This window comes from Tetranychus urticae, chromosome 2, assembly GCF_039701765.1.
Source record: "Tetranychus urticae isolate SD_2017Ah chromosome 2, NJAU_TeUrti_SD_1.0, whole genome shotgun sequence".
Classification (NCBI taxonomy): domain Eukaryota; kingdom Metazoa; phylum Arthropoda; class Arachnida; order Trombidiformes; family Tetranychidae; genus Tetranychus; species Tetranychus urticae.
In genome coordinates this window covers 5,030,079-5,057,056 of record NC_142959.1, presented here as the reverse complement: position 1 = coordinate 5,057,056, position 26,978 = coordinate 5,030,079, and the positions used below count along the sequence as shown (strand labels likewise).

Genomic DNA, 26,978 nt, shown 5'->3' with positions numbered 1-26,978 from the left:
CTTGGAACCATCAGACTTAATGTTCTGACAGTGATAACATGGAGAAATATTTAGTAAATTAAATTGGTTTTTTAATGCAATTTAATCTTGTTTAGACAGTTTGAATAAACAGAATAAATGTTAAAAGGTAATTGTTTCTTTGTGTCTCTGGCAATTAAAATCAACTGTTTGCTAATTTATTCGGACATTCACTTTTAATTTGTATTTTGATGATCATAATTATTTGTCCCAATTTACTAGTCGAGTAACAAAATACTTCAGATAAGTAAATGTAACAAATGACAAAATTTTTATGCAATAATGCATTAATAAAATTGAAGAAACAAAATAATACAATATAAATAGTGACTGTAATCAATTATTTAAACAACAAGAGCAGAATAAATGAAGTAAATTGAAGATAAAACTGACAAGACTGCATCATGGTGATCATCATGAAGCTTAGTAAAATTACACAATCAAAGAATCGATTTGTAAATAACAAGATGAAAGATGTAAGTCGCAATAAGACTGGAAATTGAGCCTCGAAAACCCAACTCTAAACCCAATTATTGGATGGCAAAGGATGCTTTCAAGTAATCTAAGTGCAGAGTTTTTTTCGCTGATTTGTATTTTTGAAAATGAAACCTTAAAATGAAATTGTTCAGTCTTACCTCAGATGATGTTAAGTAAGCTTTAGAGTCAGTGCTCTCAAAAGAGGCCTGAGCCACCATAGAGCCTGGAAATAAACCTCCAGGTCTTCCGATTGCATCAGACGACAGAGTATCCAGCAAATGTGGAACTGAATTTTTCTTTAACACTGAGCATAAATCTGAAGCTGAGCTTCCCTGAAGACTTGGAGGTGGAAGGGAAGTTCCTCGTGAAGGTAAGGTGTAACTGCGAGTCCAATAAGGTTTGTTGACGAGTGAAGATGATCTTGATGGGAATTGAGTTGGCTGGTTTGAGGTGAGCTGGTGGATAGAGGAAGATGAATGATGATGTAAAGGATGTTGGTTGTGATGTAAATGGTGCAGTGAATGATAGGAACCTCCAAATAGAGGTGTATGGTGGGGACCTGAGGAGGTGGGTGTTGAATGGGGTGCAATGAATGCACTTGGATCTTCTGTTGATCGATATTGTTGCTCTTCTCGTCTAATGGCATCCAATTCATTTTGAACTTCCCTCATTAAACTGACTACATTTTCCATTGATTGCGATAAAATGGTTTCAAAAGTATTCAATGAATAAGTGTCTGCATCACATCCTTTGGCTAGAGCATTTCTGAGGTGAGTCTCGTACTCTTGAAGAAGCTTGATGGTTGGTGATGAGGGTCGCTTACCACCAACCATGAGTTCACCACCAGGTCCGGTTGAAGCTTCACGGGTTACGGCATCCACTTTGGCTAAAAGCTTACGAACAGAAGCTGACCCTTCATCGCCTGAAGATGATGGTGTTGGTGTGGTTGCATAACAACGAACTGCATTATCAGATAAATAGTGATCTGAAGGTGGAGACTGATCAGTATAATCTACACATTGAGATCGCTCCAAAGATCGACGACGACTCACTTCAGAGCGATAAGCCCGTGATCGTTCAAGTGCTTCCTCTCTACGAGAGAGCCTCATTGTGTTATGAGCTCCTCCTCCCATTAGAGTGATCCCATCATCGGAATAATTCCAAGCGGGAACTGAGGTTGGACGTGTTAATGTTCGTTGAAATAAGTTAATTTCTCGTCGACCACCTGCTGAGGTTGAGGTTGATGTTGTTATTGTGTTGACTCCGGTTGACAACATTTTAGCTCCATTTGACTCGTGATTACCTGGGAGTGGGTGCAACATTCGCTTTAGTGTGTTAGCATCTAGAAGAAGGTCATCGGTTCCGGTGGCAACGGTTCGACGAACATCATCTGAGCTTTTACTACGAGATTTAATGTCAGCTGATTGTTGCGAGTAATTGGTATTGTTGGTTGAATGTATGTTGCTATTGTTGGAGTTGATGTTGTTGTTAATCATCATTCGTTTACCCGTCATTTGTCCATTTTCATTTGGCCTGAAACCATGGGAATCCATTGGATGATGATGACCCGAAGATGGTCCAGATTTTAGATTTCCCATGTTCATCATGTTTTCTACACCAGTATGGCCTGATCTATCATGATATTGGTAAAGAGTAGAATCCATTGAACGAGTTTGTTCTTTTCTCACTGATGATGCATATTGAGCACGTGAATATTGAGCATTTCGAGTATTGGCAGAGGCAGATGATGAGGAAATATGGGAAGCTTGTTGTTGCTGTTGATGTTGTTGTTGTTGTTGTGGGTGATGATGAGAATGCTGAGCGAGTTGAGATGAGGAAGGGTGCTGTTGTTGTTGGGGATGTTGTTGATGTTGTTGATGAAGTGAAATTGATCTTCCATCATTAGTTTGAGCAAGATGATGACCACGTCCAGAGGCAAGAGTTGTTGATGATGGGCCCACACCTTGGCCCTGATGATGATGAGACATTGAAGGTTGACCCGAGGGTCGACCTGTCCCAGCTCCACTGCCAGCCACTTGTCTACTAACTGTTTGTCCAGTTGCTGTGGCTGGTGCATGAGCTGAAGTTGTTGTAGGATAACCAGTCATTCCAGGTGTATCATGACGAAAAGCTGATTTAGGCATAGTCGATGATCCAGTGTATCTAACACGTCCATTTCGCTGTTTATGAAGTGTATCAGCAGCCATACAGGTACATTGTAATTCCGAAGTATTGTAACCACGACGCGAGGGTGAAGATGGAGTTGATTGGGGCTTGCGTTTGTTTACTCCCAATGATCTATCAGCTACAGTACCCGATCCACCGGTTCCACCTGATCTTTTAGATGGTGGCTCATTGAGTCGTAAAGAGTAAGATGAAGATGCTTTACGTGATATCTTGAAAGACGGTGAACACAATAGACGAAACTGCTTGGCATCATCGGGTGAAGTAAAATTTAATCCCCAAGTATCACCGGTACCAACGTCTTTCCAGTAAACAAAACATTCAGATGCTTGGCCTAACCGTGTTCCTGGTTGAACTAACCTGACATCCAATATTTTTTCAACTTGTGAATTGTAGGCGGTAATTTGAAAAATACACTCAGGCGAATCTTGAATACAGGTTATGTTGACTGGAACTAGATCGGAAGTTACCTGTTGCCAGCGAATGGCTCCGGAAGCTGCTGAAACGTGAAACACTTCAGCCCAAAGTCGAAGTAAATGGCCATCACGACGACGTTGCTGTTGGTAGGGCTGTTCTTCCTGTTGTTGGGCTTTCTTGATCATTGGAGCACAAGAGCAACTCAATTTGTTACCCATTCTACCAGCTTGTGAATAGGCTAACGGTTTTGAGGCCACCGTCTGGACTGGTTTCGGGTTGCTAATTAATTTCTTCACTTTTGGTATTTTTCTGGTTAACTTGGCTCGAATCAAATTTTTTAATCCTACCCCGATTTGTTTGACCAAACCTTCAAACTAAATTTGTTTGACACCAAATCTTGAAGCCAAATCTTCTGGTTCAATATCACAATATATGCATGAAAAATCGACACATCACTTGAATCAGGAAAGATGAAACGAAAAGCGAAACTTGTTCATTGATTGTTTACTATTTTCTCGTCTCTCCTCTTTAATCTTTGCAGATTTAGTTAGTGATTATCAAATACAAAACTGGTTAATCATTAACTAAGATGTGTCATGTTTAAACATTGGTAAATGATGGTGAGCCATTGAGAAGACGAGAGAGAGATGAAGATGAATTGAAAGAAAAAGAATGAAAAAAAATTCTTGTGATGAGAATAATCAATAATGATTACAGTGAGACTGCCGATGATGATGATGATAATGATGAGGATTAAGGTAGAAGAAAAAGGAGAAAGAGAGGAAAAAGGATGAAGAGGAAAAGGGAAAAAGTGAATAAATGTGAATTTATGAAGTAGATTGAAAAAAAAGAAGTGAATAAATAATAGAAATATTAATTGGTTATGAGAGGAGTGAAGGTGAAGACAAAAAAACTTACGGTTTATTTATTTGATTGACTCCATTTCCCTTGAAATTTAATTCTGGTTCAAAGCCCATAAAACCCAATTCCCTACGAAAAAAATAGGGAACCAGGAAACGAAGGAGAACTCAGTTGCAAAGAGAGAGTCTTAAGCCTGTAAAGATGACAGGTCGAGTGAGGGAAGATGAGGATGCTGATGTTACCATTGCTGATGATGATGATGCTAAGGTAAAAGATGAGATAGACAGACAGAGAGAAAAAGAGAGAGAACAGAAGACGAAGAAAGAGGAAGGAAAAGCGTAAAGAGAGTCAAAGAGACTCAAAACTTATATTCGAGAGTTCGATTATTTTGTTAGGATAAGAAACACGAGAGGGCAGCACCATCACAAATTATTTGGTTAACTTAATTTAGTTTTGTTTTGTTGATTTAACCAACAAATTGGTTTAGAAAACGAAATTTTGATTTTAATTAACGTTTAACTAACATTATAATACTCTGTATATCTAGTTTTACATCAGATAGTTTAATTTTTCATTAATTTTGTGCATAATACTATTCAAATCAGTCATGAATTTGTAATTGTAAATCTTTTATTTCCAATGTTTCAATTTATGTATTTTGTCAATTATGATTACTTCTTTCACATCTCTTGCTGTTTGTATCAGTTAATTGCTCAGCTTTTTTCTTCAAATCAAGTTAATATACGAAATTGTTATTGATGTTAAGATTTGAGAATTGCTATTCTCATCAACCTTCAACAAAATCGGTTTTTAGATTGGTGAACCTAAAGTTTTGGTGAATCATAACAATGATCGTGTCAACAATCAAAAGACATCATCGAAAGGTGAAATTTTCAATAGCATTGCTTTAATTATTTTTTACAGATTATCCATGGATAGATTCATGGGTTTCCTTTAATCTATCAGTTGATTTTTTACGCTTTCTGTAGCCTTTTTTGTTTTCATTTATTTCTGAGGAATCATGGTGAATTTAATAAATCGTATCCAATTACTAGAGGTTGCTTGGTCATTGCCCTGTGCTTGATTGAGTTTATCGTAATTTTACCTGATAACCAATTTGAGCAAACTAATTGACTCATCCTTTTCAAGGGACAGCAATACCTTATAACATTAGAAATGGAATAGTACAAAAAACAATTTAAATAATTTGAGTTACTGCTTTATTGTATAAGCGGGTCCAATTTTAAGATTGACAAAAATGTGTACATCACTAGACATTGTTTAAATAATGGTGAAATTTTTTATAGCTTTCCATATCACCAAATGAAAAAGACCTGTGTATTGATCTACCTTTGATTGGTTTCGTCGAGCATGATGAAGATACAGATGAAGATGATGACGAGGATGATGAAGATGACGGCGCTGTGTGGGGTTGATGTAATGGCAAGGATAATACTTGTGACTCAAAATAGCTTGGAGCTGGTTCCAATTGAGATGAGCAACAATTAGCATGTTCAGCTATTAAAACTTGGTTACAATGGCCAGTCAACTGTCCTGAGATTGATGTCAATGATGGATATTTTATGGCTTGTTCATAAGGTGGAGGTAAATCACTATTAATCCTCAAAACGGCTCCTCTAATTGTAAAATTGTGCATCTAAAAAGAGGGAAATAAAGCAAATAATCAATCAATTAGGTTGAAAAGAGTGTCGAGTAGAGAGCAAATATATTCATTTTTATATTGCCTGTTACTTTAGGCAATAGTGATCGATGAAAAATGATTCACAATTTAATTCTTATTGAACAATTGGATGAAATTATAAGCTATCGATCAATATTCAATTGAATACATTTTAGTGTCAAGTTCAAACTCATTCAATTACAAGGTTTGTGAGAGTTAGCTGATTAACAAGATCCTTAAAAATATATTTACTAGGATTAAAATAAAGCATTGTTTTGAGACACTTGAAGTTGATTAAATTATTTGAGTCACTTGATTAACCTTCATTTAAAACCCGCTTCTTCCCTCATCACTGGCTGTTAATTGATAACCATAAAGTTAACTTGACCTTGTCATTGTCTTAACAATACTGAATAATTAACAATTTGATTAAATTAGTTGGTGTGTAATTCAAGTGACTCAGAAAGAGAGAGAGAAAGACAATTAATGGTAATGATTTTTAAATTCAACTGCTATTGAAATTGTTGTCAAATGGCTGGTTAAATAGCAGAAAATTTAACTTAATAGCATCTTGTAATGCGAAAATTGAAGCTCTAATATTTGCATAAAGTGTAAATTGGATATTAAGTTAATGAGAGATGTTTCCTCGTTAACTTGATAAACATTGTAACTGTTGAATCGATAGAGATGATTGAAATGCTCTTCCTGGAATAATTTATTGGTAAATAATTGATGATTGCATGATTACTAGTTGATGTGCATTGGGTCTGTATATGAAGATTTACTGATGATGATGATGACTTGCCAGCTTTGTTTATCCATTAACCTGACTTGTTTCTTCCCATTTCAATTGTCTGTTACAGATCATTGACATTCTGTTAGCAATAATAATAATATTCAGGAATATCCAATGGGAAAAAATATAAATGGTTCAGAAACGCAATCTATAGTTAATAAATTATACCAAATCAATAAATTGAACAGTCTCATGAAACAAAACCAGAAAAGTATTTCTCCTTTCCTACCTAACCTTCTGGTTTGGAGCACTTAATGATCCTGGGACAAGAAACTTGGACTAAAATGTATTACAATTATCGATGGTTAAGACATATGAAAAAGCAATCAATTCTTACCTGGTTAACATTGATTGATAAGCTGGTTAATGAGTTCAAGAATCGGCGACATCTTGTTAAATTATTGGCCATTGTATCGAAACAAAAAAACCTCCAACAAAGAAGAATGATCCAAAAAATAACATTTATCCCCAAAACAACAAATAAAACACTAAAGAAAAGAAAAAATCATAGGAAACGGAAACCATTAGAAAGATGTAATAGTTAATATAACAGTTGTTTTGGTGTATAAAAGATGGTCTAATTAATATGATGAACCGTCACACTAATTGGATATAAAATGGCTATCATTTAGAGCTAAACATGAGCCAATTGGATCATATTTGTCCGTATAGCAGATGTGTTGTATTATACAAAAAGTTGAAAAGTCTTTGCTTCGAACGCTTTATAACCCAAAAATAGGCACTAATGGGAAAGTTATTGTATTTGGTGAGGGTTTAAACGAAATTCAGTGTTTATGAACAAACTGTTTATGAACTAAATTGGCTGGCTATTTCAAAGTTGACCGTCATCAAAAGTAAAGACTAAAGACGGTCAATAAGATAAGTTTGACTGAAACTAATATGGTAAAGAGGTGTTTGTTACTTACATTTGGTATGTTGGTAAATATGATTGGGCCATCGATAGAAACAAATCATGGTTCGAAGGTTAATGATCAAAACCACATAATAATTAATATATAAACACAATTATTTATATACTATCACAATTGTTTAAAGAAACTAGAAGAAGAAGAGGAAAAGAGTGAAAAAGAAAAATATGGTTGAAACCAGACAAAACGGTTGAAATATGGTCTAACCGTTCAATGTGTAACCGATGTTACTAAAAGGTGAAAAGAAAAAAATTGGAGACAAACATCTAGGCCATTTATCTGTAAGAGAAGGAGAAAAGAAGAGAATGATGATAATGATGATGAATAGAAGGAGGAGAGAGAAAGAGGGAGAGAGTTGAATGGTTGATATAGCTAAGACGATAAACGGCTGACAATAACAATAAGCATTTTTTAGCTCTAAAAAATGAACTTACACATAATATTTACTTTCCCTTACATTAACCATTGGCTCCTTACAATATTATACATTTTATTTTCTCCTCAACAACATGAGTTTGTTGAAAAAAAGGCTAACTTTTTCCCTCTTTTTCCATGTTTTTTTAGTTTGCTTCTTGAAAACATTTGGTTTCTCTCTTTCTCTTCAATCCTGAACAATATATAACTGCTTGCTAATCAGGAAGAAGTAACCACAGAGAAACTTGACCCTAACCCATGACCTTTCACACTCTTTTTACATTTTGCTTTGGTTTCATGTGAAAATTACACAGAAGTAAACAATTATATTTACATTAGTGGTTTTACCTTCAGTTGAACACCATTTTGTATTGGACTTTCAGACGTGACTTTGCAAATTTGCTTAATCAACTTTAACTTCACTGCGTTTCAATTATTACCTTTACTTATTCAACTATTACTCATAATATTGTTGTGATGCTGGTTAACTTGACCGGTTAAGTCAATCAATGGTAATACAATCAATTGTAATCTTAGGTTTACTGTTTATAGACTTATAACTGGATAAAGCCTATTATTGATCTACTTTTGTTTCATTGAAATTTAATCATTGACAATTGATGCTTCAATTGCCTGTGTTCATATTTTTTTCAATGCTGCATAATTTTACATGCATCTCATTTATACAATCATTGAAATACTCATTTACTTGATATATGGGCTTGAAATGACTCTTAATTTGAGCAGTAAATTGCCAATAAATTGCCACTGTAGATTTACTGTGATTAAAGTGCGTATCATTACCGGACCAGTGCTTTTTGTTTTACTTGTTGGACCCAAACTTGTGGCCAGTTAATCAACTGTTGAGTTTATTTCAAGACAAACTGTTCAGACTTTATTATTATTTCAGAATACAATTAGGAAAACAATGTCAAGGGTTAAGATCAAAACAATTTAACTATTAATAAATGATAAACATGATACATTGATTTAAACATAAACTTAGAGTTAACATAAAGTAAGTCAAACGTTATTCAGTTGCTTGATTTTTTTGACTAGTTGGTTCAGAATTGCCACTCAATGGTGTTTCAGTTGTTGTTGGCCTCTTTTTAGGACGTCTCTTAGGAGCTTTACGTTTAGTGATTCCATCACGTTCAATGTGATGTTCATGGTATTTAATTGCTTCTTTGTGGAGTAAGGCTAATTCATCCAAGTGGTATGAGCTGGGACGAGGCTTCATTGCTGTTGATTCCTGACTATGAAACACAGGGAAGATTCTGTAATGATAATAATAACAATCAATTGAGTGGCAAGATAAGAAATAAAACATTTAAATATCTATAAATTGAACTTACACCATAAGAACCGCAAAGGTTACCAGAAAAGCAAGAAAAGTAGATTTCATTTTGAATCTCAATTTTAACAAAACAAAACTGCAATAGTTACTAGATCAATGGACCAACAATAAAACAATAACCTGACTTATGCAAAGACATCAGATTTATATAAGCTTCTCAAGGTGGCAATTGATCATGTTGATTGTAATTTATTCACAATTTGAATAAAACACCTTTAGGTATAAGATATTTGATATTATGAATTAGGTTAAAGCAAAGTACGAACAATACCGATGCAATAATTAGTATCAGATTCTTTCACCACATGATAAAGATCAAATAATATTAAGCTTACTATTGACGCAACTATTAACATTAGTTAACGTCAAGTTATCAGAGTTATCAACCCATTCAAGTCCATGATTCAAGCCTCGCATACTAACCATTACAATGAAAGTACCACTAGGAGACCAGAAGATATGATAATAGGATGAATTTTACTGAAGCTAGTTGGAGATTCAAGCTTGTGAAAGTGGCTCAAAAAATAGTTTATTCATTGAAAGGGCAACAAAAATGAAGGTGAAATCGCTTTAAAATCGGTTTAATCGCTCTTAATTTTTATTTCAATTTTAATTTTTCCGATTCAAAATTTCAATAAGTTCTGGTACCTTTCAACTGCTTCTTTGAGGATGATATTATCAAAGCTATTGTTTACAAGTGATAGAGATTTGCTTGCACCGCTGAAAAGACAATCAATAGATTCATGAGCAAATGATGCGGTACTATGCGATATCAATTCTTGCTTTGATAAGGAAATATGAAACATTAGAAATATCAATGAACAGAAAAGACTCTTAAGTATCGACTAAAGATATGTTTAAAATAAGTTTCATGGAAAAAATTTGTTTCATAACTGTACAAAAAGTCATCGAGTTTTCACGTTTCAACTCGATTTTCGCGGAAATTGTGTACAGGAGATTTTCAATAGCGCGAATATGCCCAGTTTTTAAATTTATCAGCATGAAAGGTGATGAGCAAACAGAGCTTTATTGTCTCTTTTATAAACTTTATTCACCGAAAAGATTAAGTTATTTAAAATACAAGTCTGATTAGTGATTTTTTGTATCATACTTGAAGGTTGAGTTTTATTTATCAAAGCTCTATAGAAAGAACAGATAATTTTAATCATCAGGACCTAACTCGATCTTTTCTTCTCGAATCAAAAATTCAACTATTTCTTCACTGTCACCTTCCTTCTTTTCATCTCGGATGCCTCGCAATTGTAATAATTTTTGTCGCCTAATCTTAGCTTCTTGTTGTTTTCGTTCTCTATAGTCCTTGAATTCGTCCATCAACCTCTTTCTCTTTTCCAGAATATCTTTAGACACTTTGGACATCATCATCTTGTCCTTAATGTCGAATGCTGCTGAGTACTGTTTAAGATTCTTCTTTATCTCTCTGATCTTTTCCTCACTGAGCAGGGGTTGTGGTCGGGGTCTCCATAGTAATTGGCAGAATTTATCTAAAGTGTGTTTTCTTATAAGTCTACCTTGGAAAGACCAAATCCAATACGCATTATCGACCTAAATAATATAAAGAAAGAGAAATATATCATGAGATAAGATTGTTCACGTTTTAAATTAAATTTATATGGTAAGAGTATCATGTTATTCAATACAAACCTTATGAGCCCACCAGCTGACAGCAGTAGCAACATATCTACCAGTCGGATCCCATTCCACATCGGTGGCCATGAAATGTTCACCAGTATTAGTTACACTGAAGTTATCAGAAGTATCAACCCATTCGAGTCCATGGTTCATGCTTCGCAAACTAGCCATCACAATGAAAGTACCACTAGGAGACCAGAAGAGATGATTGCATTGCTTGTTGTCGAATTTTTCTAATTTGGTGAAAAAAATTAATAATTTGTTAACTATGCCGACTCGACTCGAAACCATAAAAATAAAACTTACTTAATAAAGAAATTGTAGTTCCTTGTTTAATACCATAAAAGGAGACAGTATAGAATTGTGGTCCATCACCATGAATAATGGCAAATTTATTGCCAACCGGTTCCCAGGCGAAAGATACAATTCCCTCTGAAAAAATATGCAATGATCGATTTAATATAACGAAATATAACGAAATATAACTATTATATTCAAATCAAATACCAACCTTTAATCTCAATGCTAGCCACTGGAATATCTTTTTTCCTCATGTCAAAGATTTCAAAGTTGTAAAACATTCCAGAATATTTAACTTCATTCTTTTCTTTTCTAACTTTGGTGTACCGGTCGACTTTAACACATAAATAATCACCACACTTTTGCCAATGCATGCGACAATCAGCAACATTGAAAAGATTTTTCGCTCTTAATTCATTTTTAGAAGGTATTTCAAGCAATGTAACTCTGGCTGGCACATCTTTATTCTCAGCTACCCAATAAGCGAGTATGTTTTGTGATGGAGACCAAGAAAAGTTTTTAACACCAGCAATTTTCATTGATTTTTTCTCTAGAAGAGCCATTGAAGGTGTTTCGTAAATACTCAGCATATCTGGTCCAATACGGGCGAAATATTTATCATCGGGAGACCATTTGAATACAGGCCAATTAACTTTCTCTTGATCTGAATGGAATGCCCTTCTTTTAACTCCTGTGCGAACATCCCAAACAATGATAGCTTCAGGGTGATCATTGGCAGCTAAAATTGGACTAAATGTAACAAGATATTTTTCACAGGGAGAAAAGTCAATGTATTGAACTCCTTCATGTGAGAATTTAACAATTTGATTGAATTCATCACCACCCCAAAGAGCGATTCCTTTCCTGTGGAAGGTTGCAATATATGTTCCTATTTAATGAAGAAAAAAAATTAACAGAATAGTAAACAATGCAACAATGAACAAAGGAGATGAATGATAAAGAATTGCAGACTAACCTAATGGAGACCAGATAACAACTGCATCTGTCCAGGCTTTTCGTTCTTTAACTGCAATTGGATCCGGGGTTGCATTTTTAAAAATGGTAACTATCTTTCCCTCATCATGAAGAGCACTATATTGGTCATAACAATCAGGATCTAATAGCCAATTCCTCAAGTTTCCGCGGTCTTTATATGGCTGAGGCTTTGGCGGTTCCCAATCCTCTTCAATATTAGAATACTTTTCAATTTCAGTGAATAAGTTAACTGCAAAAACGTGTTGCTTGTCAAGATGATGTCCATCAGCAGCTTTGACAGCTTCTTGAGCCATATCAGGGTTGGCATATTCAACAAACATATACCTGAAAAATAGAGATGAATAAAAAGAGTCAGTAAGGAATCAATCAGAAATATTGAAAGTTGACAACATACCCTTTAGTATAACCTTTGTCATCAAGAGGATAATGAGGTTCTCCAACTAATTTACCAAATTTACTAAAGAACTTCTTAAGGACAGTTTTAAGTTTCTCAATCCGGTCTGGTCCAACTTGAGGGATGTGATCAACAACAATAACATTGTCAAAACCGTCTTGTTCTTTGGGTCTTTTTCTCCACAGTTCAGGCAACAGATCTAGAAGTAAACATAAGATAATAAGTTAGAAACAAAATACAAACCACTAGTAAAGTAGTGCCATTTATAAAGACAATTTTTCAACTTTAACACGTGTATACAGAATTAGAACGATGAAAGGGAAACAAAGTAAAAATTGGACAAAAGATCCAAAATAGAAAATTTAGGAAACTAGACAACAGAAAGGTGGTGAACGAAATGATAATAGTATAAAGCTCAACATTGTAAAACATAAGGCACAAAATAAATAAAAAAGGGTAAAGTTGGAACAGTAAAGAAGTGAAAAATGTCTATTGTAAGAAAAGTAAAGCAGTTTTTTTACCTTCATCTCGTACATCATCAATATAATCCTCTGGATCACTAAAATCAGGTTCATCGGTAAGATCATCTGGTGATCCGTTAACGTGATTCTCATTCACCATGTTAAATAATGAACGATAGTCAAATGATTACAAATAAACAAAGAGGGTGACAATCAAATGACTAAGTTAACAATCAAAATAGATTTGCAAGATGTTTCAAAATCTTCTTTAAACGGAAGTCGCTCAAACCAAGTGATGCTGATGTTACCTCTACTAAATTGCCATCTATTGATGCCGAAAAGAACTGTATATTGCCTTCAAGCTGGGAAAACCTTTTTTAAAGTTAAAATTACCGCTTTGATTGACAATCCCCTTGCTTTGCCCCTGAGAGTCTCTCATTTTTTGACACACCTCAACAGGCTACAGTAATATCCAATTCAGATTCTGAACATCATCACTCTGCCTTTGTTCGTCAAAGCTTATTATTTTTAAGTTCTCATTTATTTGTTTTTTTTGTTTGTGTGTGTATGTTAATTTAGTTTAACCTTTAGTCAAACTGACAACTGTTTATTAATTTTATTTAGTGTACCAACATGGCCTCTATGGGGTTGGAAGTCCAACCAAACGGTCGTATTGATGTATCCAAGGATCCTGAACTTAAATATTTGGTTGTTGATCGGAATTTAGTGGCTGATCCAGCCCAACAGGCTGAATGGTCAAATAAAAAGTTAATCTGGATTCCCCATGATACCCAAGGATTTGTGGCAGCCTCTATAAGAGGTGAAACTAGTGATGAATATGAGGTTGAAATAGTTGAAACGGGGAAAAAAGTTATAGTTCCCAAAGATGATGTTCAAAAAATGAATCCACCGCGGTTTAATAAAGTTGAAGATATGGCCGAGTTAACATGCCTCAATGAAGCATCCGTTTTACACAATCTTAAAGATCGTTATTTTTCTTGCCTTATCTACACCTATTCCGGTTTGTTCTGTGTAGTTGTCAACCCATACAAAAAGTTACCTATCTACACAGAAAAGGTTATCGAATTGTATAAAGGTAAAAAGAAACATGAGGTACCTCCACATATTTTTGCCGTTACAGATGGTGCCTACCGGAGTATGCTTCAAGACCGTGAAGATCAATCTATTCTCTGTACTGGTGAATCTGGTGCTGGTAAAACAGAGAATACTAAAAAAGTTATTCAGTATTTAGCTTTTGTTGCCTCATCTAAGCCTAAACCGTCCATCGTAGCTGCAGTTCAATCAGGTGAACTTGAACAACAATTGCTTCAAGCCAACCCCATCTTAGAAGCTTTTGGTAATGCCAAAACGGTCAAAAATGACAATTCGTCTCGATTTGGTAAATTCATAAGGATTAATTTTGATGCCTCTGGTTTCATTGCGGGAGCCAATATTGAGACTTACCTTTTAGAAAAATCTCGGACAATCAGGCAAGCAGTCGATGAAAGGTGTTTCCATATATTTTATCAATTATTGAATGGTGCCTCACCCGAACAGTCGAAAGAATTTCTTTTGGAAGATGTTAAAAATTACACATTCCTCACCCATGGTAATGTACCTGTACCGGGTGTTGATGACGCCTTTGAATTTAAAAATACTTTTCAAGCTATGCAAATAATGGGTCTCAGTCCTGAAGATTTAAGTGCCATATTTAAAGTAATCTCTGCCGTGTTACTCTTCGGTAATATGAAATTTAAACAAGAAAGAAATTCAGATCAAGCCACATTACCTGACAACACGGTTGCCCAAAAAATTAGCCATCTTCTCGGGATGAATGTTACCGAAATGACTAAAGCATTCCTTAAACCACGACTACGGGTAGGCCGTGATTTTGTCACTAAGGCCCAAACTAAAGAGCAAGTTGAATCAGCTGTTGAAGCAATTGCTAAAGCTTGTTATGAACGAATGTTTAAATGGCTGGTCCATCGAATTAATCGTTCACTCGATAGAACAAAAAGACAAGGGGCTTCCTTCATCGGTATTCTTGATATTGCTGGTTTCGAGATATTTGACCTCAACTCTTTCGAACAGCTCTGTATAAATTATACAAATGAGAAGTTACAGCAACTTTTTAACCACACTATGTTTGTTTTGGAACAAGAAGAATATCAAAGGGAAGGTATTGAATGGAAGTTTATTGATTTCGGCCTTGATCTTCAGCCAACAATTGATCTTATTGAAAAGGTGAATAACTAACTCATTTTATTGAAACATATGTTTTAATTTGAACGCTATCTCGGTTAATAATCATGTTAACAAATTAATCTAATTGTTCTCTCTTCTTTAATTTTTTCAGCCAATGGGTATTCTTGCACTTCTAGATGAAGAATGTTGGTTCCCGAAAGCAACGGATAAAACTTTCGTTGAAAAATTAGTTTCAGCTCATGCAACGCACCCTAAATTCATTAAATCTGATTTTCGAGTGTCTGCTGATTTTAGCATCATTCACTATGCTGGAAAGGTATGTAAATTAACATTTCATTTAGTCTAAGGTCACTTTACTATTGTTTTACTGAGCACTAATTCATTCTCTTTTTCTTTTCTTTTAACATTTTTTTTCATTCTCACTAATCTTCTCATATGGCTTTGAAACACTCACTAACAGGTTGATTATTCAGCAAATCAGTGGCTGATGAAAAATATGGATCCATTGAATGAAAATGTTGTTGTTCTTTTACAAAACTCATCTGAACCTTTTATTATGCAAATATGGAAAGATGGTAATGTCATATTATAGCTGATAGATTAATCAACTGTATTATCTATCATCTGATTATCTATCATTAAGCAATTCATCATATTGCTATATTAGTAACTGATAGATGACGAAAATTGAGTTAGAAAATAGCTGCTGACTTTATTATTGATACTAATTCATTGATTTCTAACTCTGATTTTTACAGCTGAAATTGTTGGCATGGGTATGGCAACCATGGGAGACACCCAATTCGGAGCAAGAACAAGAAAAGGAATGTTTAGGACCGTCAGTCAGTTTTACAAAGACCAACTATCTAAATTGATGGTTACTCTGCGAAATACCAATCCAAACTTTGTTCGATGTATCATTCCTAACCATGAAAAGAAAGCTGGTAAAATTGATGCCACTCTAGTTCTTGATCAATTAAGATGCAATGGTGTTCTTGAAGGAATCCGTATTTGCCGACAAGGTTTTCCTAATCGCATACCTTTCCAAGAGTTCAGACAAAGGTTAGTCTTTTTAGGGAAATAACTTTTTTCTCACTAATATCAGACTCATTATCATCATTGAAAGTGATCTTTATGAAATCCTGATTTTGCATGAATACAAACAAAAGTAAAATTGAGGAGGAAGATAAAGAAAAGTGAGAAAATAAGTTATCAGTAATTTAACATTGAAAGAGATCGTTTACATAATTGCACAGATGCTTGAATCTTGTTTTCTGTCAGAGATACACAAAAGCTCAGAATTTTCTGTGATCAACATCAATAGACAAGAAAAGTACTGTTGACTCAAGAACATGAACTTTACACATACTTGTCGTTTTTACTATCAGGCTTTTTTTTCACCAGGCAAAAGAGAGTGAAAGAAAAAAAATAAAAATATTGAGAAGAGTGACAAAAAGAATGAAAAGAAAGTAAAGAGAAGTGAAGTTAACATAGTCAATGGTTAATGGAAATATCTGGGATCTTATCTAAGTTTGCCTAAATAGTATTTAAAAACATGCTACAGAAAAGGTTAAACTATGTGTAAATATATCTGCTTTAAAATACTAATTTTTCATTCTCTCACCAACAATACCATGAATGGTGAATCCTCTTTCATGCCATTTTTATTTTACTACTTTTCCATCATTAGATAGCCTATCAAATTATATCAGGAAATATTGCACATAAAACAAAAACAAATCTATATATGTTTTCACAAAAATTATGTTAAAGGTGCAGATGCACAATTTGATTACTAATGTTATTGTTGATATTAATTTCATTCCAATATTTACACTGAAGTTTCTGTTTGATAGGTTTATTATCAATGCATCCGGGATGTTTCAATCGCTATCATAAAGAAATCAAGGAATAAATGAAAGGAAGAGAAATCAATGTGAAAAATGAAAGTGAACAGAATTTAATAATTCCATGTATAGCTGGATAGATATCCGTTTAAGAATCATGGATATCCCATGAAATTATTTTCACACACCCCCAAAAAAAGGATGCTTAAAATTGACTTGAATCAACCTTTCCAATTACTTAATCTCACTCAACTTCTCATTCATCCATTTTAACTTATTTACTCTTCGACTCCTCTTTTTATCTCACACAAATAACCATCGTAATCATGAGTAACTTATTTGAATAATGAAATATCTTTGACAGCCAATAATTTATCCCAACTTGAATCCTAATTATCTGTCGATGATTTTTCTTTTTCGCCATCATTTTCATTTTCTTAGCTCTTTCAGCAAGTGGGATGAAAAACGAGAGGAAAAAAAGACTGTTAAATGAAAAAAACAAAAACCCAATGAAAAACGTATAAGTAACAGTTTAAGTGGCAGTTTATCAATTGGGATAGGAAAAGGGAATTATAAATTTATAAGATGATCAACTTAATGATGATTATCAACATCGACTCATGTTTTGTTGATAATGATCATTTTATTTATTAGGATTATTAATATTTTTAATGCTGTCTTCTCATCTTTATTGACTTGATGATTTTCATTGTTTTGCTTCTTTCGCTTCTTTTAATTGGTTTTATTTATATTTACATTGTTCCATTATTGTTTAGGTGATTTACGATGTGACTGTGAAATTTTGAAAAGCTTTTCCCCCTTACTTTCAACCTAATCTCATCATCATCATCATCTCTCCCTCACTCCTCACTGTTAAAACTTTGATTAACTTATGATGAATCATTTCAACGCCATTTCATCCTTCTAATCATGCAAGCTCCTTTTTTACCTCAACCTTACTCGATGGCGACTATTACAAAGCAATTTCCACGCCAATTAGCCTGGTTTCCATAGCCTCTTAATGTCTTTCATTTGTCTAAATAATGAATGAATGATACTGAATACTTCATCTTCAATTCTTCTCTTCTATTCTCTTTCTTTCCATTCTCCTCTCAACGACAGCCGTACATACACACCTTTTTGTCAATAGCAGATATTTTTTTTCTTGCATTATTACTGACACTAAAACAAATGTTACAATGAATATACTTAACATACTCTTCACCCTATGTTAGTTAGGAATGGTTGATTATTTTGCTTTTCATACATCCAATTACAAGTAAACATTTATAATTCTTGACTCATAATCAGGTTTAAATTCTGTCCTCCTTTATTTACACAAATATCAATAGATGCATGACATAAGTGTTGGTGAAAAAAATACATCAATTTTGAGATACTTTTTTCACCAATCATATTGTATAACTGGCTTCAATGTTTCTCAGCTGAAGTCTCAGTTAATTGACGCTTATTCAGCAATCTTTTACTTTTCCTTGTAAATATGTAATTTTTTGAAACTTTTTCCCACTTCTCATGATCCTTCATCTTCTTGTCCCAGTAGGTTGTCTGACAATGTCATTTTTCAATTTTTGCTCCTTTATTTATTGCTGATTATCACCTTTTTTCTTAGAGTTAATTAATGTTTGTATCTTTTACGTTTTCAATTGGCACTGGTTAAACTCACAAAATAGTCAGAGTTGAAATAAATCAAAGAAGAAATCAAATTGATATATCAACAGTAATCAAGCTAATTTGACGGATAAATTTGTTTCTCTTTGGGGTTTCACTTTTCCAATAACACACCGTTACCGCCCTTGAACAATAATGTATTACGTACTCTTAATAAGCTAAATGAGTTGAGTGAAAAGTTAGTCAATATTTTAAGTGTGTAAGGTTTTCTGTGTATTTGTTTGTAATTGACAATGTAAAGATGATGATGATGAGTGTGATCCCATCTTTTCTTAGTCATTTTCATCATCCATTTTTAAAATAGCATTCTGATCTTACTCATCATATTTTTTTCTCTTCTCTCATTCATCCATCCTCCGTTTACTACCCATTTCTTAATAGGTATGAACTCCTCACACCCAATGCAATACCTAAGGGATTTATGGATGGTAAATTAGCTTGTGGGAAGATGATTGCAGCACTTGATTTAGATCCCAACCTTTACCGTATTGGTCAAAGTAAAATTTTCTTCCGAGCTGGTGTACTAGCGCAATTGGAGGAAGAAAGAGATGCAAAAATATCTGATTTAATCAAAAATTTCCAAGCCATGTGTCGTGGTCTGATTGCTCGACGTAACTATCAGAAACGTTTACAACAGCTCAATGCTATTCGAATCATTCAACGTAACTGTGCAGCTTACTTAAAGCTTCGCAATTGGTCATGGTGGAGGTTGTATACTAAAGTAAAACCTTTACTTCAAGTCACCAAACATGATGAACAGTTACTTGCCAAAGAAGATGAACTTCGTCATGTGAGAGAACTTAAAGAAAAATTGGAATTGGAAATCAATGAAATGGAAAAGAAACTAGGTGCAGAAAGAGAAGAAAAAGCTGCTCTGGTTGAACAGCTTCAAGCAGAGACTGAGATAGCTCAGGAAGCAGAAGACGCTCGAGTTCGACTTGCTGCACGAAAACAAGAGTTAGAAGATATTTTGCATGATTTAGAAGCTCGAATCGAAGAAGAGGAAGAACGTAATCAAGCTCTTGCTGCAGAAAAACGAAAACTTGCAGTAGTCATTCAAGATCTGGAAGAGCAACTGGAGGAAGAAGAAGCTAATCGACAGAAAATTCAACTAGAAAAATGTACATTAGACGCCAAAGTCAAGAAATTAGAAGAGGAAAATGCTCTTCTTGATGATTCCAACAACAAATTAGTCAAAGAGAAGAAAGTTCTTGAAGAAAGGCTGGCCGAAGTCTCCAAATCATTGTCCGAAGAGGAAGAAAAGGCCAAACACCTCAGTAAATTGAAAGCCAAACACGAAACAACCATTCAAGATCTTGAAGAACGTCTTTCAAAAGACACTCAGGTAATTATCATAATCACCTTTACCTTTACCTTTCTCTTTGACATTATTTATAAAATATACAGTTCGACAAGGTTAATAACTTTTGTATGATATTATCATGTGATAATTATTTAAGAAGACACTTTTCAACCTAGTCTATTTTCATGGGAAAAAAACAAAAAATAACTAATTGTTTAATAGTAGTCAGTGAATCATAGCTGTTTCATTATTTTGGCAGGAAAGTTTTGCAGTTCATCTGGCTGCTTCATTTAGTTGCCTTTGTTTTAAAACAATTTTGCAAGTTGAGCTTAAAACGAAGATCTAATTCTTTTAATCTCTAATTTTAATCTTGTCATGGTTTTTTGTTACCATAAACCTACACTCAACTTATTAAAAATTGTATCATGTAAACACAGCTGAGGACACAATTTTTCATATCAAGCAGTAAATTATGAGTAAAGATTGGTTGAATTCAAAATTTCGTTTCGATTGTTACATTTTAGAGTAGAATTTTATTTTATTATTTGTGTTTTGAAGTTAAAAATTTAATTAAACTAGTATACTCATCATTCTTTCAACTCAATCTTAGTCATTTGCTTCACCCCTTAATTAAATTATCTTACTCACCCTTTCGCCTTTTCTCTCTTGTCTTCTCCCATTGTAACCATAGATTCGTCAAGAATTGGAGCGAGTTAAAAGAAGATTTGAGACTGAGCTCAACGATGTCAAAGAACAGTTGAATGAGAAACGTCTTCAACTAGAAGAACTTCAAACTCAACTTGGTAAACGAGAAGAGGAATTGAGTCAAGCTTATTTACGCTGTGATGAAGAAAGTGTTCTCAAAGGCCAAGCTCAGAAAGTTTTAAGAGACATTGAGTCTCAACTTGTTGAACTTCAAGAAGATTTGGAAAGTGAAAAACAAGCTCGTGCAAAAGCTGAAAAACAAAAGAGAGACCTCAACGAGGAATTGGAAGCTCTCAAAAATGAATTATTGGATTCTCTGGATGTGACTGCTACACAAAAAGAGATCGCCATAAAGAGGGAACAAGAACTCCATCATATTAAAAGTGCTATTGAGGAAGAAGCTTCACAGCACGAAACACAAGTTGCTGAACTCAGAGCCAAATATTCAAAGAGTATCGACGAACTCAACGAGCAATTAGACAACTTGAAGCGCGCTAAAGCCAGTTTGGAGAAAGCTAAATCTAACCTCGAAGCTGAAAACGCTGATATGGCCAATGAAATCAAAAGTCTTACAGCCATTCGCCAAGAAAGTGAACGTCGTCGAAAACAATTGGAAATTCAACTTCAAGAAATGACCACCAAATTTGTCGATATGGAAAGAAGTAAAGTTGAGTTGAATGAAAAGTCTTCCAAATTACAAGCAGAGCTTGATAATGTGAATGCTCAGCTTGAAGAGTTAGAAAGACGAGCCAGTCAAACAGCTAGAAATAATCAAGCTTTGGAGGCTCAATTATCTGAATCACAAGATCTTCTCCATGAAGAGACTAAACAAAAGCTGTCACTTACCACTAGACTTCGTCAAATGGAGTCAGAGAAAGAAAACCTTGCCGAGCAACTTGAGGAAGAAGAAGAGACAAAGAAACAACTTGAGAAAAAGATTGTTGAATTGTCAAGTCAAATCAACGATTTCAAGAAACGCACCGATGATGAAAATGACATGTTGGCTCAAAGTGAAGAAGTTAAGAAACGGTTAACAAAAGAAATCGAGATATTGCAACAAAAGCTGGTGGAAACTATTGGAAATTCTGATAAGTTTGAGAAATCGAAGAAAAAACTTGAATCAGAATTAGAAGATCTGAATGTTGAACTGGAAAATCAACGTGCTAAAGTCTCCGAGCTTGAGAAGAAGCAGAGAAAGTTTGATGCTATGTTAGCAGAAGAAAAGGCAGCCTCTGAAAGAATCGCTGCCGAACGTGATAACGCAGAAAGAGAGGTCCGAGAAAAAGAAACGAAAATTTTATCATTAATTCGTGCCTTGGAAGAAAAAGAGGAACAGTATGAAGAACTTGAACGACTCAAGAGACAATTATTAACTGAATTAGATGAATTGATGAGTAATCAAGGTGATACCGATAAGAACGTTCATGAATTGGAAAAGGCCAAACGTACTTTGGAAAATCAAGTTACCGATATGAAGACCCAAATTGAAGAACTGGAAGATGAATTGCAGTTAGCCGAAGATGTCAAATTGAGATTAGAGGTTAACATGCAAGCTTTGAAAGCTCAATTTGAACGTGATTTACTTGCACGAGATGAACAATCTGAAGAAAAACGTCGCGGTCTTTTGAAACAAATCAGGGACTTGGAAGCTGAATTAGAAGACGAACGAAAGCAGAAGAGTCTCGCTATGGCGGCCAAAAAGAAATTAGAAAGTGATTACAACGAACTTGAACAGCAGTTAGAAATCTCAAATAGATTAAAAGAAGAAGCCAATCGTCAATACAAGCGCCTTCAAGCTCAAATGAAAGAATTCCAAAAGGATTCTGAAGAAACCTCTTCAATGCGTGAATCTTTGGTTGCTCAAACCAAAGAAGCTGAAAAGAAAGCAAAACAGTTGGAAGCTGAGGTAGCTCATCTTCAAGAAGACTTAGCTACCAGTGATAGGGCTCGAAGATTGGCCGAAAATGACAGAGAAGAATTAATGGAAGAAATTGAAACTCATGTTAATCGTTTCTCATTAATGCAAGAAGATAAACGACGACTTGAAGTTCAAATTGCCCAATTACAGGAAGAATTGGAAGAAGAACAATCCAATGCTGAAATGGCCATAGATAAACTTCGTAAAGTAACAGCTCAGATCGAAGTTTTAAATACTGAATTAGCAAATGAAAGAGCATCTATGCAGAAACTTGAAAACGATAAATCTGTTATTGAAAGGCAAAACAAAGAGCTTAAAGCAAAACTTCAAGAAGTCGAAACGTCCCAACGATCTCGAACCAAGGCTAGTTTTGCTTCAATGGAAACCAAAATTGCTCAACTTGAAGAACAATTAGACATGGAGATGAAAGAGAAACAAGCAGCAACCAAAGCTGCTCGTAAACTGGAGAAGCGCTTGAAAGAAGTTACAATACAGATCGATGATGAGCGTCGTCATACCGATCAATTTAAAGAACAAATTGAGAAGGCAAATAATCGAGTTAAAGGATTAAAGAGACAATTAGAAGAAATGGAGGAAGAATGTTCCAGGGAAAGAGGATTCCGCAGAAAGGCTCAACGTGATTTGGAAGATGCAATTGAAGCCAATGAAGCATTGAATAGAGAAGTAGCAAGTCTCAAGAATAAAATGAGACGTTCTGGACCAGGCTCATCTACCAGGGGATACTTAGGAACAAAACGAGGTTCAATTGGTACTGGTGGTGATGATGGTTCAATTGGATCACCAATTGATGATTCACCTAATGATTGTTCACCAAGTGATTGATTTCACTTTTCAATCTATTTCCAAGCGTTGAGTCAATCATCAAAAAATTAAATCATTTTAATATCATCATCATTATCTTGTTACAATTATATTGACTTACTAATATTTAAAATTCATGGGGTGTTAAAATCTAAACTTGTCAACTGATGAATATAAGCTTTGAATGAACATTTGAACCATTACAATCAAAAAAAACTTAACCGCAAAAAGCGTAATCATATTAGAATTATTAACAAAGCTTTTTTGGCATATCTCTTTTAACAGTATGATTATTATTCCATAAAATTGAAACTCTTAATTGACATTTGGATCAACAAAATGATGTTTTAACTCGAAAATTGCAAAGCAAAAAATCAGAGGAAAAAAATTGATTCTGATTTTAATGAGTCTGTTGATATATTCTTAGATCTCGAAGATGCTTATTAACTAATTAACATCATATTTGAGTCATTAAGGGTCTCAAAGGTTCGAAAAGCTATTTAAGCTTTCTCAAAGTTAATCAAATAAAATCAAATCGACAGCTCATCTCCGCCTTTCCACCAGTCTTCTCCCCTCTTCTCTCTTCTTCTCTTCCATTCCTCCCTTTGGTCATATGTTTTTGCTCTTTCTCTCAGCATTCTTCTTGCTCACATTCTTTATATTTGTATCACAACTCGTATAAAATTGTTATATCTTCAATCTATTTTGTCTATTTATTTATTTATTATTTCTTTAACGGTTTTTATTAATGAATTCATTGATTTATGTTTGTTAATTAATTAATGGAATGGATATCAATAGATTACGGTTTGAAAGACGAGCCCAGAGAAAGATAGATGAAGCTAAATTAAAAGCTAGGCCAGGTAAGCTTTGTAGTGTTTACACTATGTTTCAATTTTGCTGTAAATTGTTCGAGTTTATTATTTCATATTGTAAACTATTTTTCGTTTGATTCTCCATGATTATCATCATTAACATCTTCACATCTATGGTTACCTTCACTCACACCATTTTTAGCAATGATGTCTCATATCTGACTTATTTATCTATTCCATTCTCATTTCTCTCCATCATATTTTATGCCATGCTTTGGTATTAATTAATTTGATTAGACATGTTTGTATCTCGTTTGTGTTGCTAAGTATATTCTGGGGATTGCCTGATAATAAAAGTAAAGGATTAAATAAAAGCTTGATATAATAAGCTCGGTGATAGCAACATTTGTCATCATCCATAAATGGCTTTTTATGACACATTCCCAACCAATTTTTCTATTCACGTTTTACTCGTTCTCATAACAGTTTTGCTTATTTCTTTTTAACAGAACTGGCAAGCAATAATTTTGAACAATGGCGGTGTCATAATTATTATAACAAATTCAAGTTAGATCCAGCCAAATATAAAGACACGGTAGAGAGAATCAATTTTAACGAGGTGCCACACAGTACTTTCGTTGAAAAATTTGAAAAAATTTATAAACCAGTTGTCATAACTGGAGCCACAGATGATTGGAAAGCTCACGCTAAATGGACGCCATCAGTAAGACAATAAATTCCATCAAAAGATAAATCAAAGGCAATTCACGTTATCCGTTTCTATTCTCTCTTTCAGCGGTTGGCCAAAAAATATCGCAATCAAAAGTTTAAATGTGGCGAAGATAATGAAGGATACAGTGTAAAGCTCAAGATGAAATATTTTGTTTACTATATGAACAACAATAAGGATGACAGTCCCTTGTATATATTTGACAGTAGTTTTGGCGAGGTAAGATGAATCGAGTTTGTGTACTGTCCAAACATGTGAACTCATCTAGTTTCTTATCTTGTGAAATATCAATACTGTAGCTATTTGTTTCCAGCTTATAGCTAAAAAACCCAAAAATAATCTATTTGTCAGCCTAAATGTTGATCTTATTTGAAAAACGCTGGGCTTTTACTATCTTTAACTTATCTTCTTTTCCAAAATATTTAAAACGATTCTAATTTTATTTTTTTCAACATCTCTTCTTAAACAGCATCCAAGAAAAAGCCGCTTATTAGATGATTATTATATTCCTAGTTATTTTCAAGATGATCTTTTCAAGTATGCCGGTGAAAATCGCCGTCCACCTTACCGATGGTTTGTTATGGGTCCACCACGATCAGGAACTGGGATTCATATTGATCCATTAGGTACTAGTGCCTGGAATGCGTTGATTCATGGTTATAAACGATGGTGTTTATTTCCCACTACTACGCCTAAAGAGTTAATTAAAGTCAAGCCCGAAGAAGGAGGAAAACAAACAGATGAAGCAATTACATGGTTTAACGTTATTTATCCTAAGACACAATCCCCCGATTGGTCTCCTGAGTACGCACCATTGGAGATTATTCAAAAACCAGGCGAAACAGTATTTGTTCCAGGAGGCTGGTGGCATGTGGTACTAAATCTTACCGCAACTTGTGCTGTCACCCAAAATTTTTGCAGCCTTACAAATTTTCCTGTTGTTTGGCACAAAACAGTTCGGGGTCGTCCCAAGCTGTCTAGTAAATGGTACAAGGTACTGAGTGAACAAAGACCTGAGCTTGCTAATGTTGCTGATTTGATTGATGTTAATCGAGATATTGGTGTTGCCTCTGACAGTTCTACCGATTCCTCAAGTTCCAGCTCTGATTCTTCATGTTGCTCATCATCTGGTAGTGAAGGGGAAGCTGAAGATGAAGATTCTGGACAAGAAAGTCTGACAGCCAAAAAACGTAAAAGGTAAAAATCAATTTTATTTTATGGAAATTATCATTTTTGTAGTTGCTATTGAATAACAGTATATTAATTATACCTTATTTGTATATGTTTCTAGGACAAGATCTCCTATCGTTAAAGATAATGCCGAAAATGGTTACAAGAATATGCGCCATTGCAAAAGATGACACCTTGGTTATGCATATGGGATTAAAATATTAGATGGTTACAATTCACATCCTGAATGAGTAACAAAAATGAAGGAATAAGCAACATTACCATCAATTAACAATCATTTACCATCGATCTTTCCCTGTTTATGTCATATTTAGAAACCTAATCACCTAAATGGTTTTGTTGCAGAAAAAAATGAACAGAAATTATCAAATGTTCTTATATGGTTCACAATTTATTATTAATCTTTTTGCAATTTTCAAATATCTCCATTTTTGCTAAAGGCAAATCTGTTACCTTTTCGCTGGTCCAAAACACATTTATGCATTCACCTGTAATTTCTCCTTACTTTCGCGTCATTCTCCTACATTTCATATTAAATGAGAAATAATAAATTGCACATGCCAATCCATTTTCAACTTTACTCAAGTTTTTTCAATTTATTCTCAATTTATCAAATTATCAAACCAGGAAACTTACAAAACTCAAAACAGTCATAATTCCATTCTTTTCATCAAAATAAGACTTATTTCGACATTATGCAGATTTATTTGATGAACATAGAATGAACTATACTGAAGTCACTTTCATATATTTACTGAAATTAAAATTAAAATTTGATTGCTGAATTCAATCGCAATAATATTCAAACTCAATCTTAA

The 26,978-nt window shown here is 34.2% G+C and overlaps 5 protein-coding genes and 1 long non-coding RNA gene across 8 annotated transcripts in view; 2 read left to right on the top strand and 4 right to left on the bottom strand.

Moving 5' to 3' along the window:
- The window catches only part of LOC107366482 (protein still life, isoform SIF type 1-like), a 28,335-nt gene extending 24,144 nt beyond the window's left edge, over window positions 1-4,191 (bottom strand). For 2 of the 3 annotated variants that reach the window (XM_015934100.3, XM_015934098.3), the window contains exons 1-2: window positions 4,015-4,191; window positions 654-3,680 (exon numbers count right to left, since the gene is read on the bottom strand). In XM_015934100.3, the coding sequence (XP_015789586.1) occupies window positions 654-3,314 (2,661 nt within the window). In that variant the 5' untranslated portion in view covers window positions 3,315-3,680; window positions 4,015-4,191. The remainder of the gene's footprint in view (window positions 1-653; window positions 3,681-4,014) is intronic. The other variant, XM_015934097.3, reaches the window with a different exon arrangement.
- Window positions 4,192-5,160: 969 nt separating this feature from the next.
- Window positions 5,161-7,593, bottom strand: LOC107366378 (uncharacterized). Its single transcript, XM_015933965.3, has 3 exons — window positions 7,361-7,593; window positions 6,772-6,922; window positions 5,161-5,614 (listed from the first exon to the last, which is right to left on the bottom strand). Exons 1-3 carry the CDS (start codon window positions 7,390-7,392, stop codon window positions 5,228-5,230), a joined length of 570 nt encoding a protein of 189 aa, XP_015789451.1. The 5' UTR covers window positions 7,393-7,593; the 3' UTR covers window positions 5,161-5,227.
- A 1,052-nt stretch (window positions 7,594-8,645) lies between these two features.
- On the bottom strand, window positions 8,646-9,241 carry LOC149093735 (uncharacterized). Its single transcript, XR_016198674.1, has 2 exons — window positions 9,133-9,241; window positions 8,646-9,054 (listed from the first exon to the last, which is right to left on the bottom strand). It is a non-coding gene; the product is annotated as an uncharacterized LOC149093735 (long non-coding RNA).
- A 918-nt stretch (window positions 9,242-10,159) lies between these two features.
- eIF3b (eukaryotic translation initiation factor 3 subunit b) lies at window positions 10,160-13,172 on the bottom strand. The gene is made up of 7 exons (XM_015933958.3): window positions 12,996-13,172; window positions 12,475-12,673; window positions 12,061-12,404; window positions 11,296-11,973; window positions 11,091-11,216; window positions 10,797-11,017; window positions 10,160-10,697 (listed from the first exon to the last, which is right to left on the bottom strand). Exons 1-7 carry the CDS (start codon window positions 13,093-13,095, stop codon window positions 10,296-10,298), a joined length of 2,070 nt encoding a protein of 689 aa, XP_015789444.1. The 5' UTR covers window positions 13,096-13,172; the 3' UTR covers window positions 10,160-10,295.
- A 259-nt stretch (window positions 13,173-13,431) lies between these two features.
- On the top strand, window positions 13,432-24,123 carry zip (myosin heavy chain 10). Its single transcript, XM_015933957.3, has 6 exons — window positions 13,432-15,179; window positions 15,292-15,456; window positions 15,601-15,715; window positions 15,899-16,202; window positions 19,058-20,021; window positions 20,671-24,123. Exons 1-6 carry the CDS (start codon window positions 13,569-13,571, stop codon window positions 23,443-23,445), a joined length of 5,934 nt encoding a protein of 1,977 aa, XP_015789443.1. The 5' UTR covers window positions 13,432-13,568; the 3' UTR covers window positions 23,446-24,123.
- On the top strand, window positions 24,056-26,740 carry JMJD6 (Bifunctional arginine demethylase and lysyl-hydroxylase PSR). Its single transcript, XM_015933961.2, has 5 exons — window positions 24,056-24,287; window positions 24,749-24,963; window positions 25,036-25,188; window positions 25,439-26,166; window positions 26,261-26,740. Exons 1-5 carry the CDS (start codon window positions 24,212-24,214, stop codon window positions 26,328-26,330), a joined length of 1,242 nt encoding a protein of 413 aa, XP_015789447.1. The 5' UTR covers window positions 24,056-24,211; the 3' UTR covers window positions 26,331-26,740.
- Window positions 26,741-26,978: the final 238 nt, after the last annotated feature.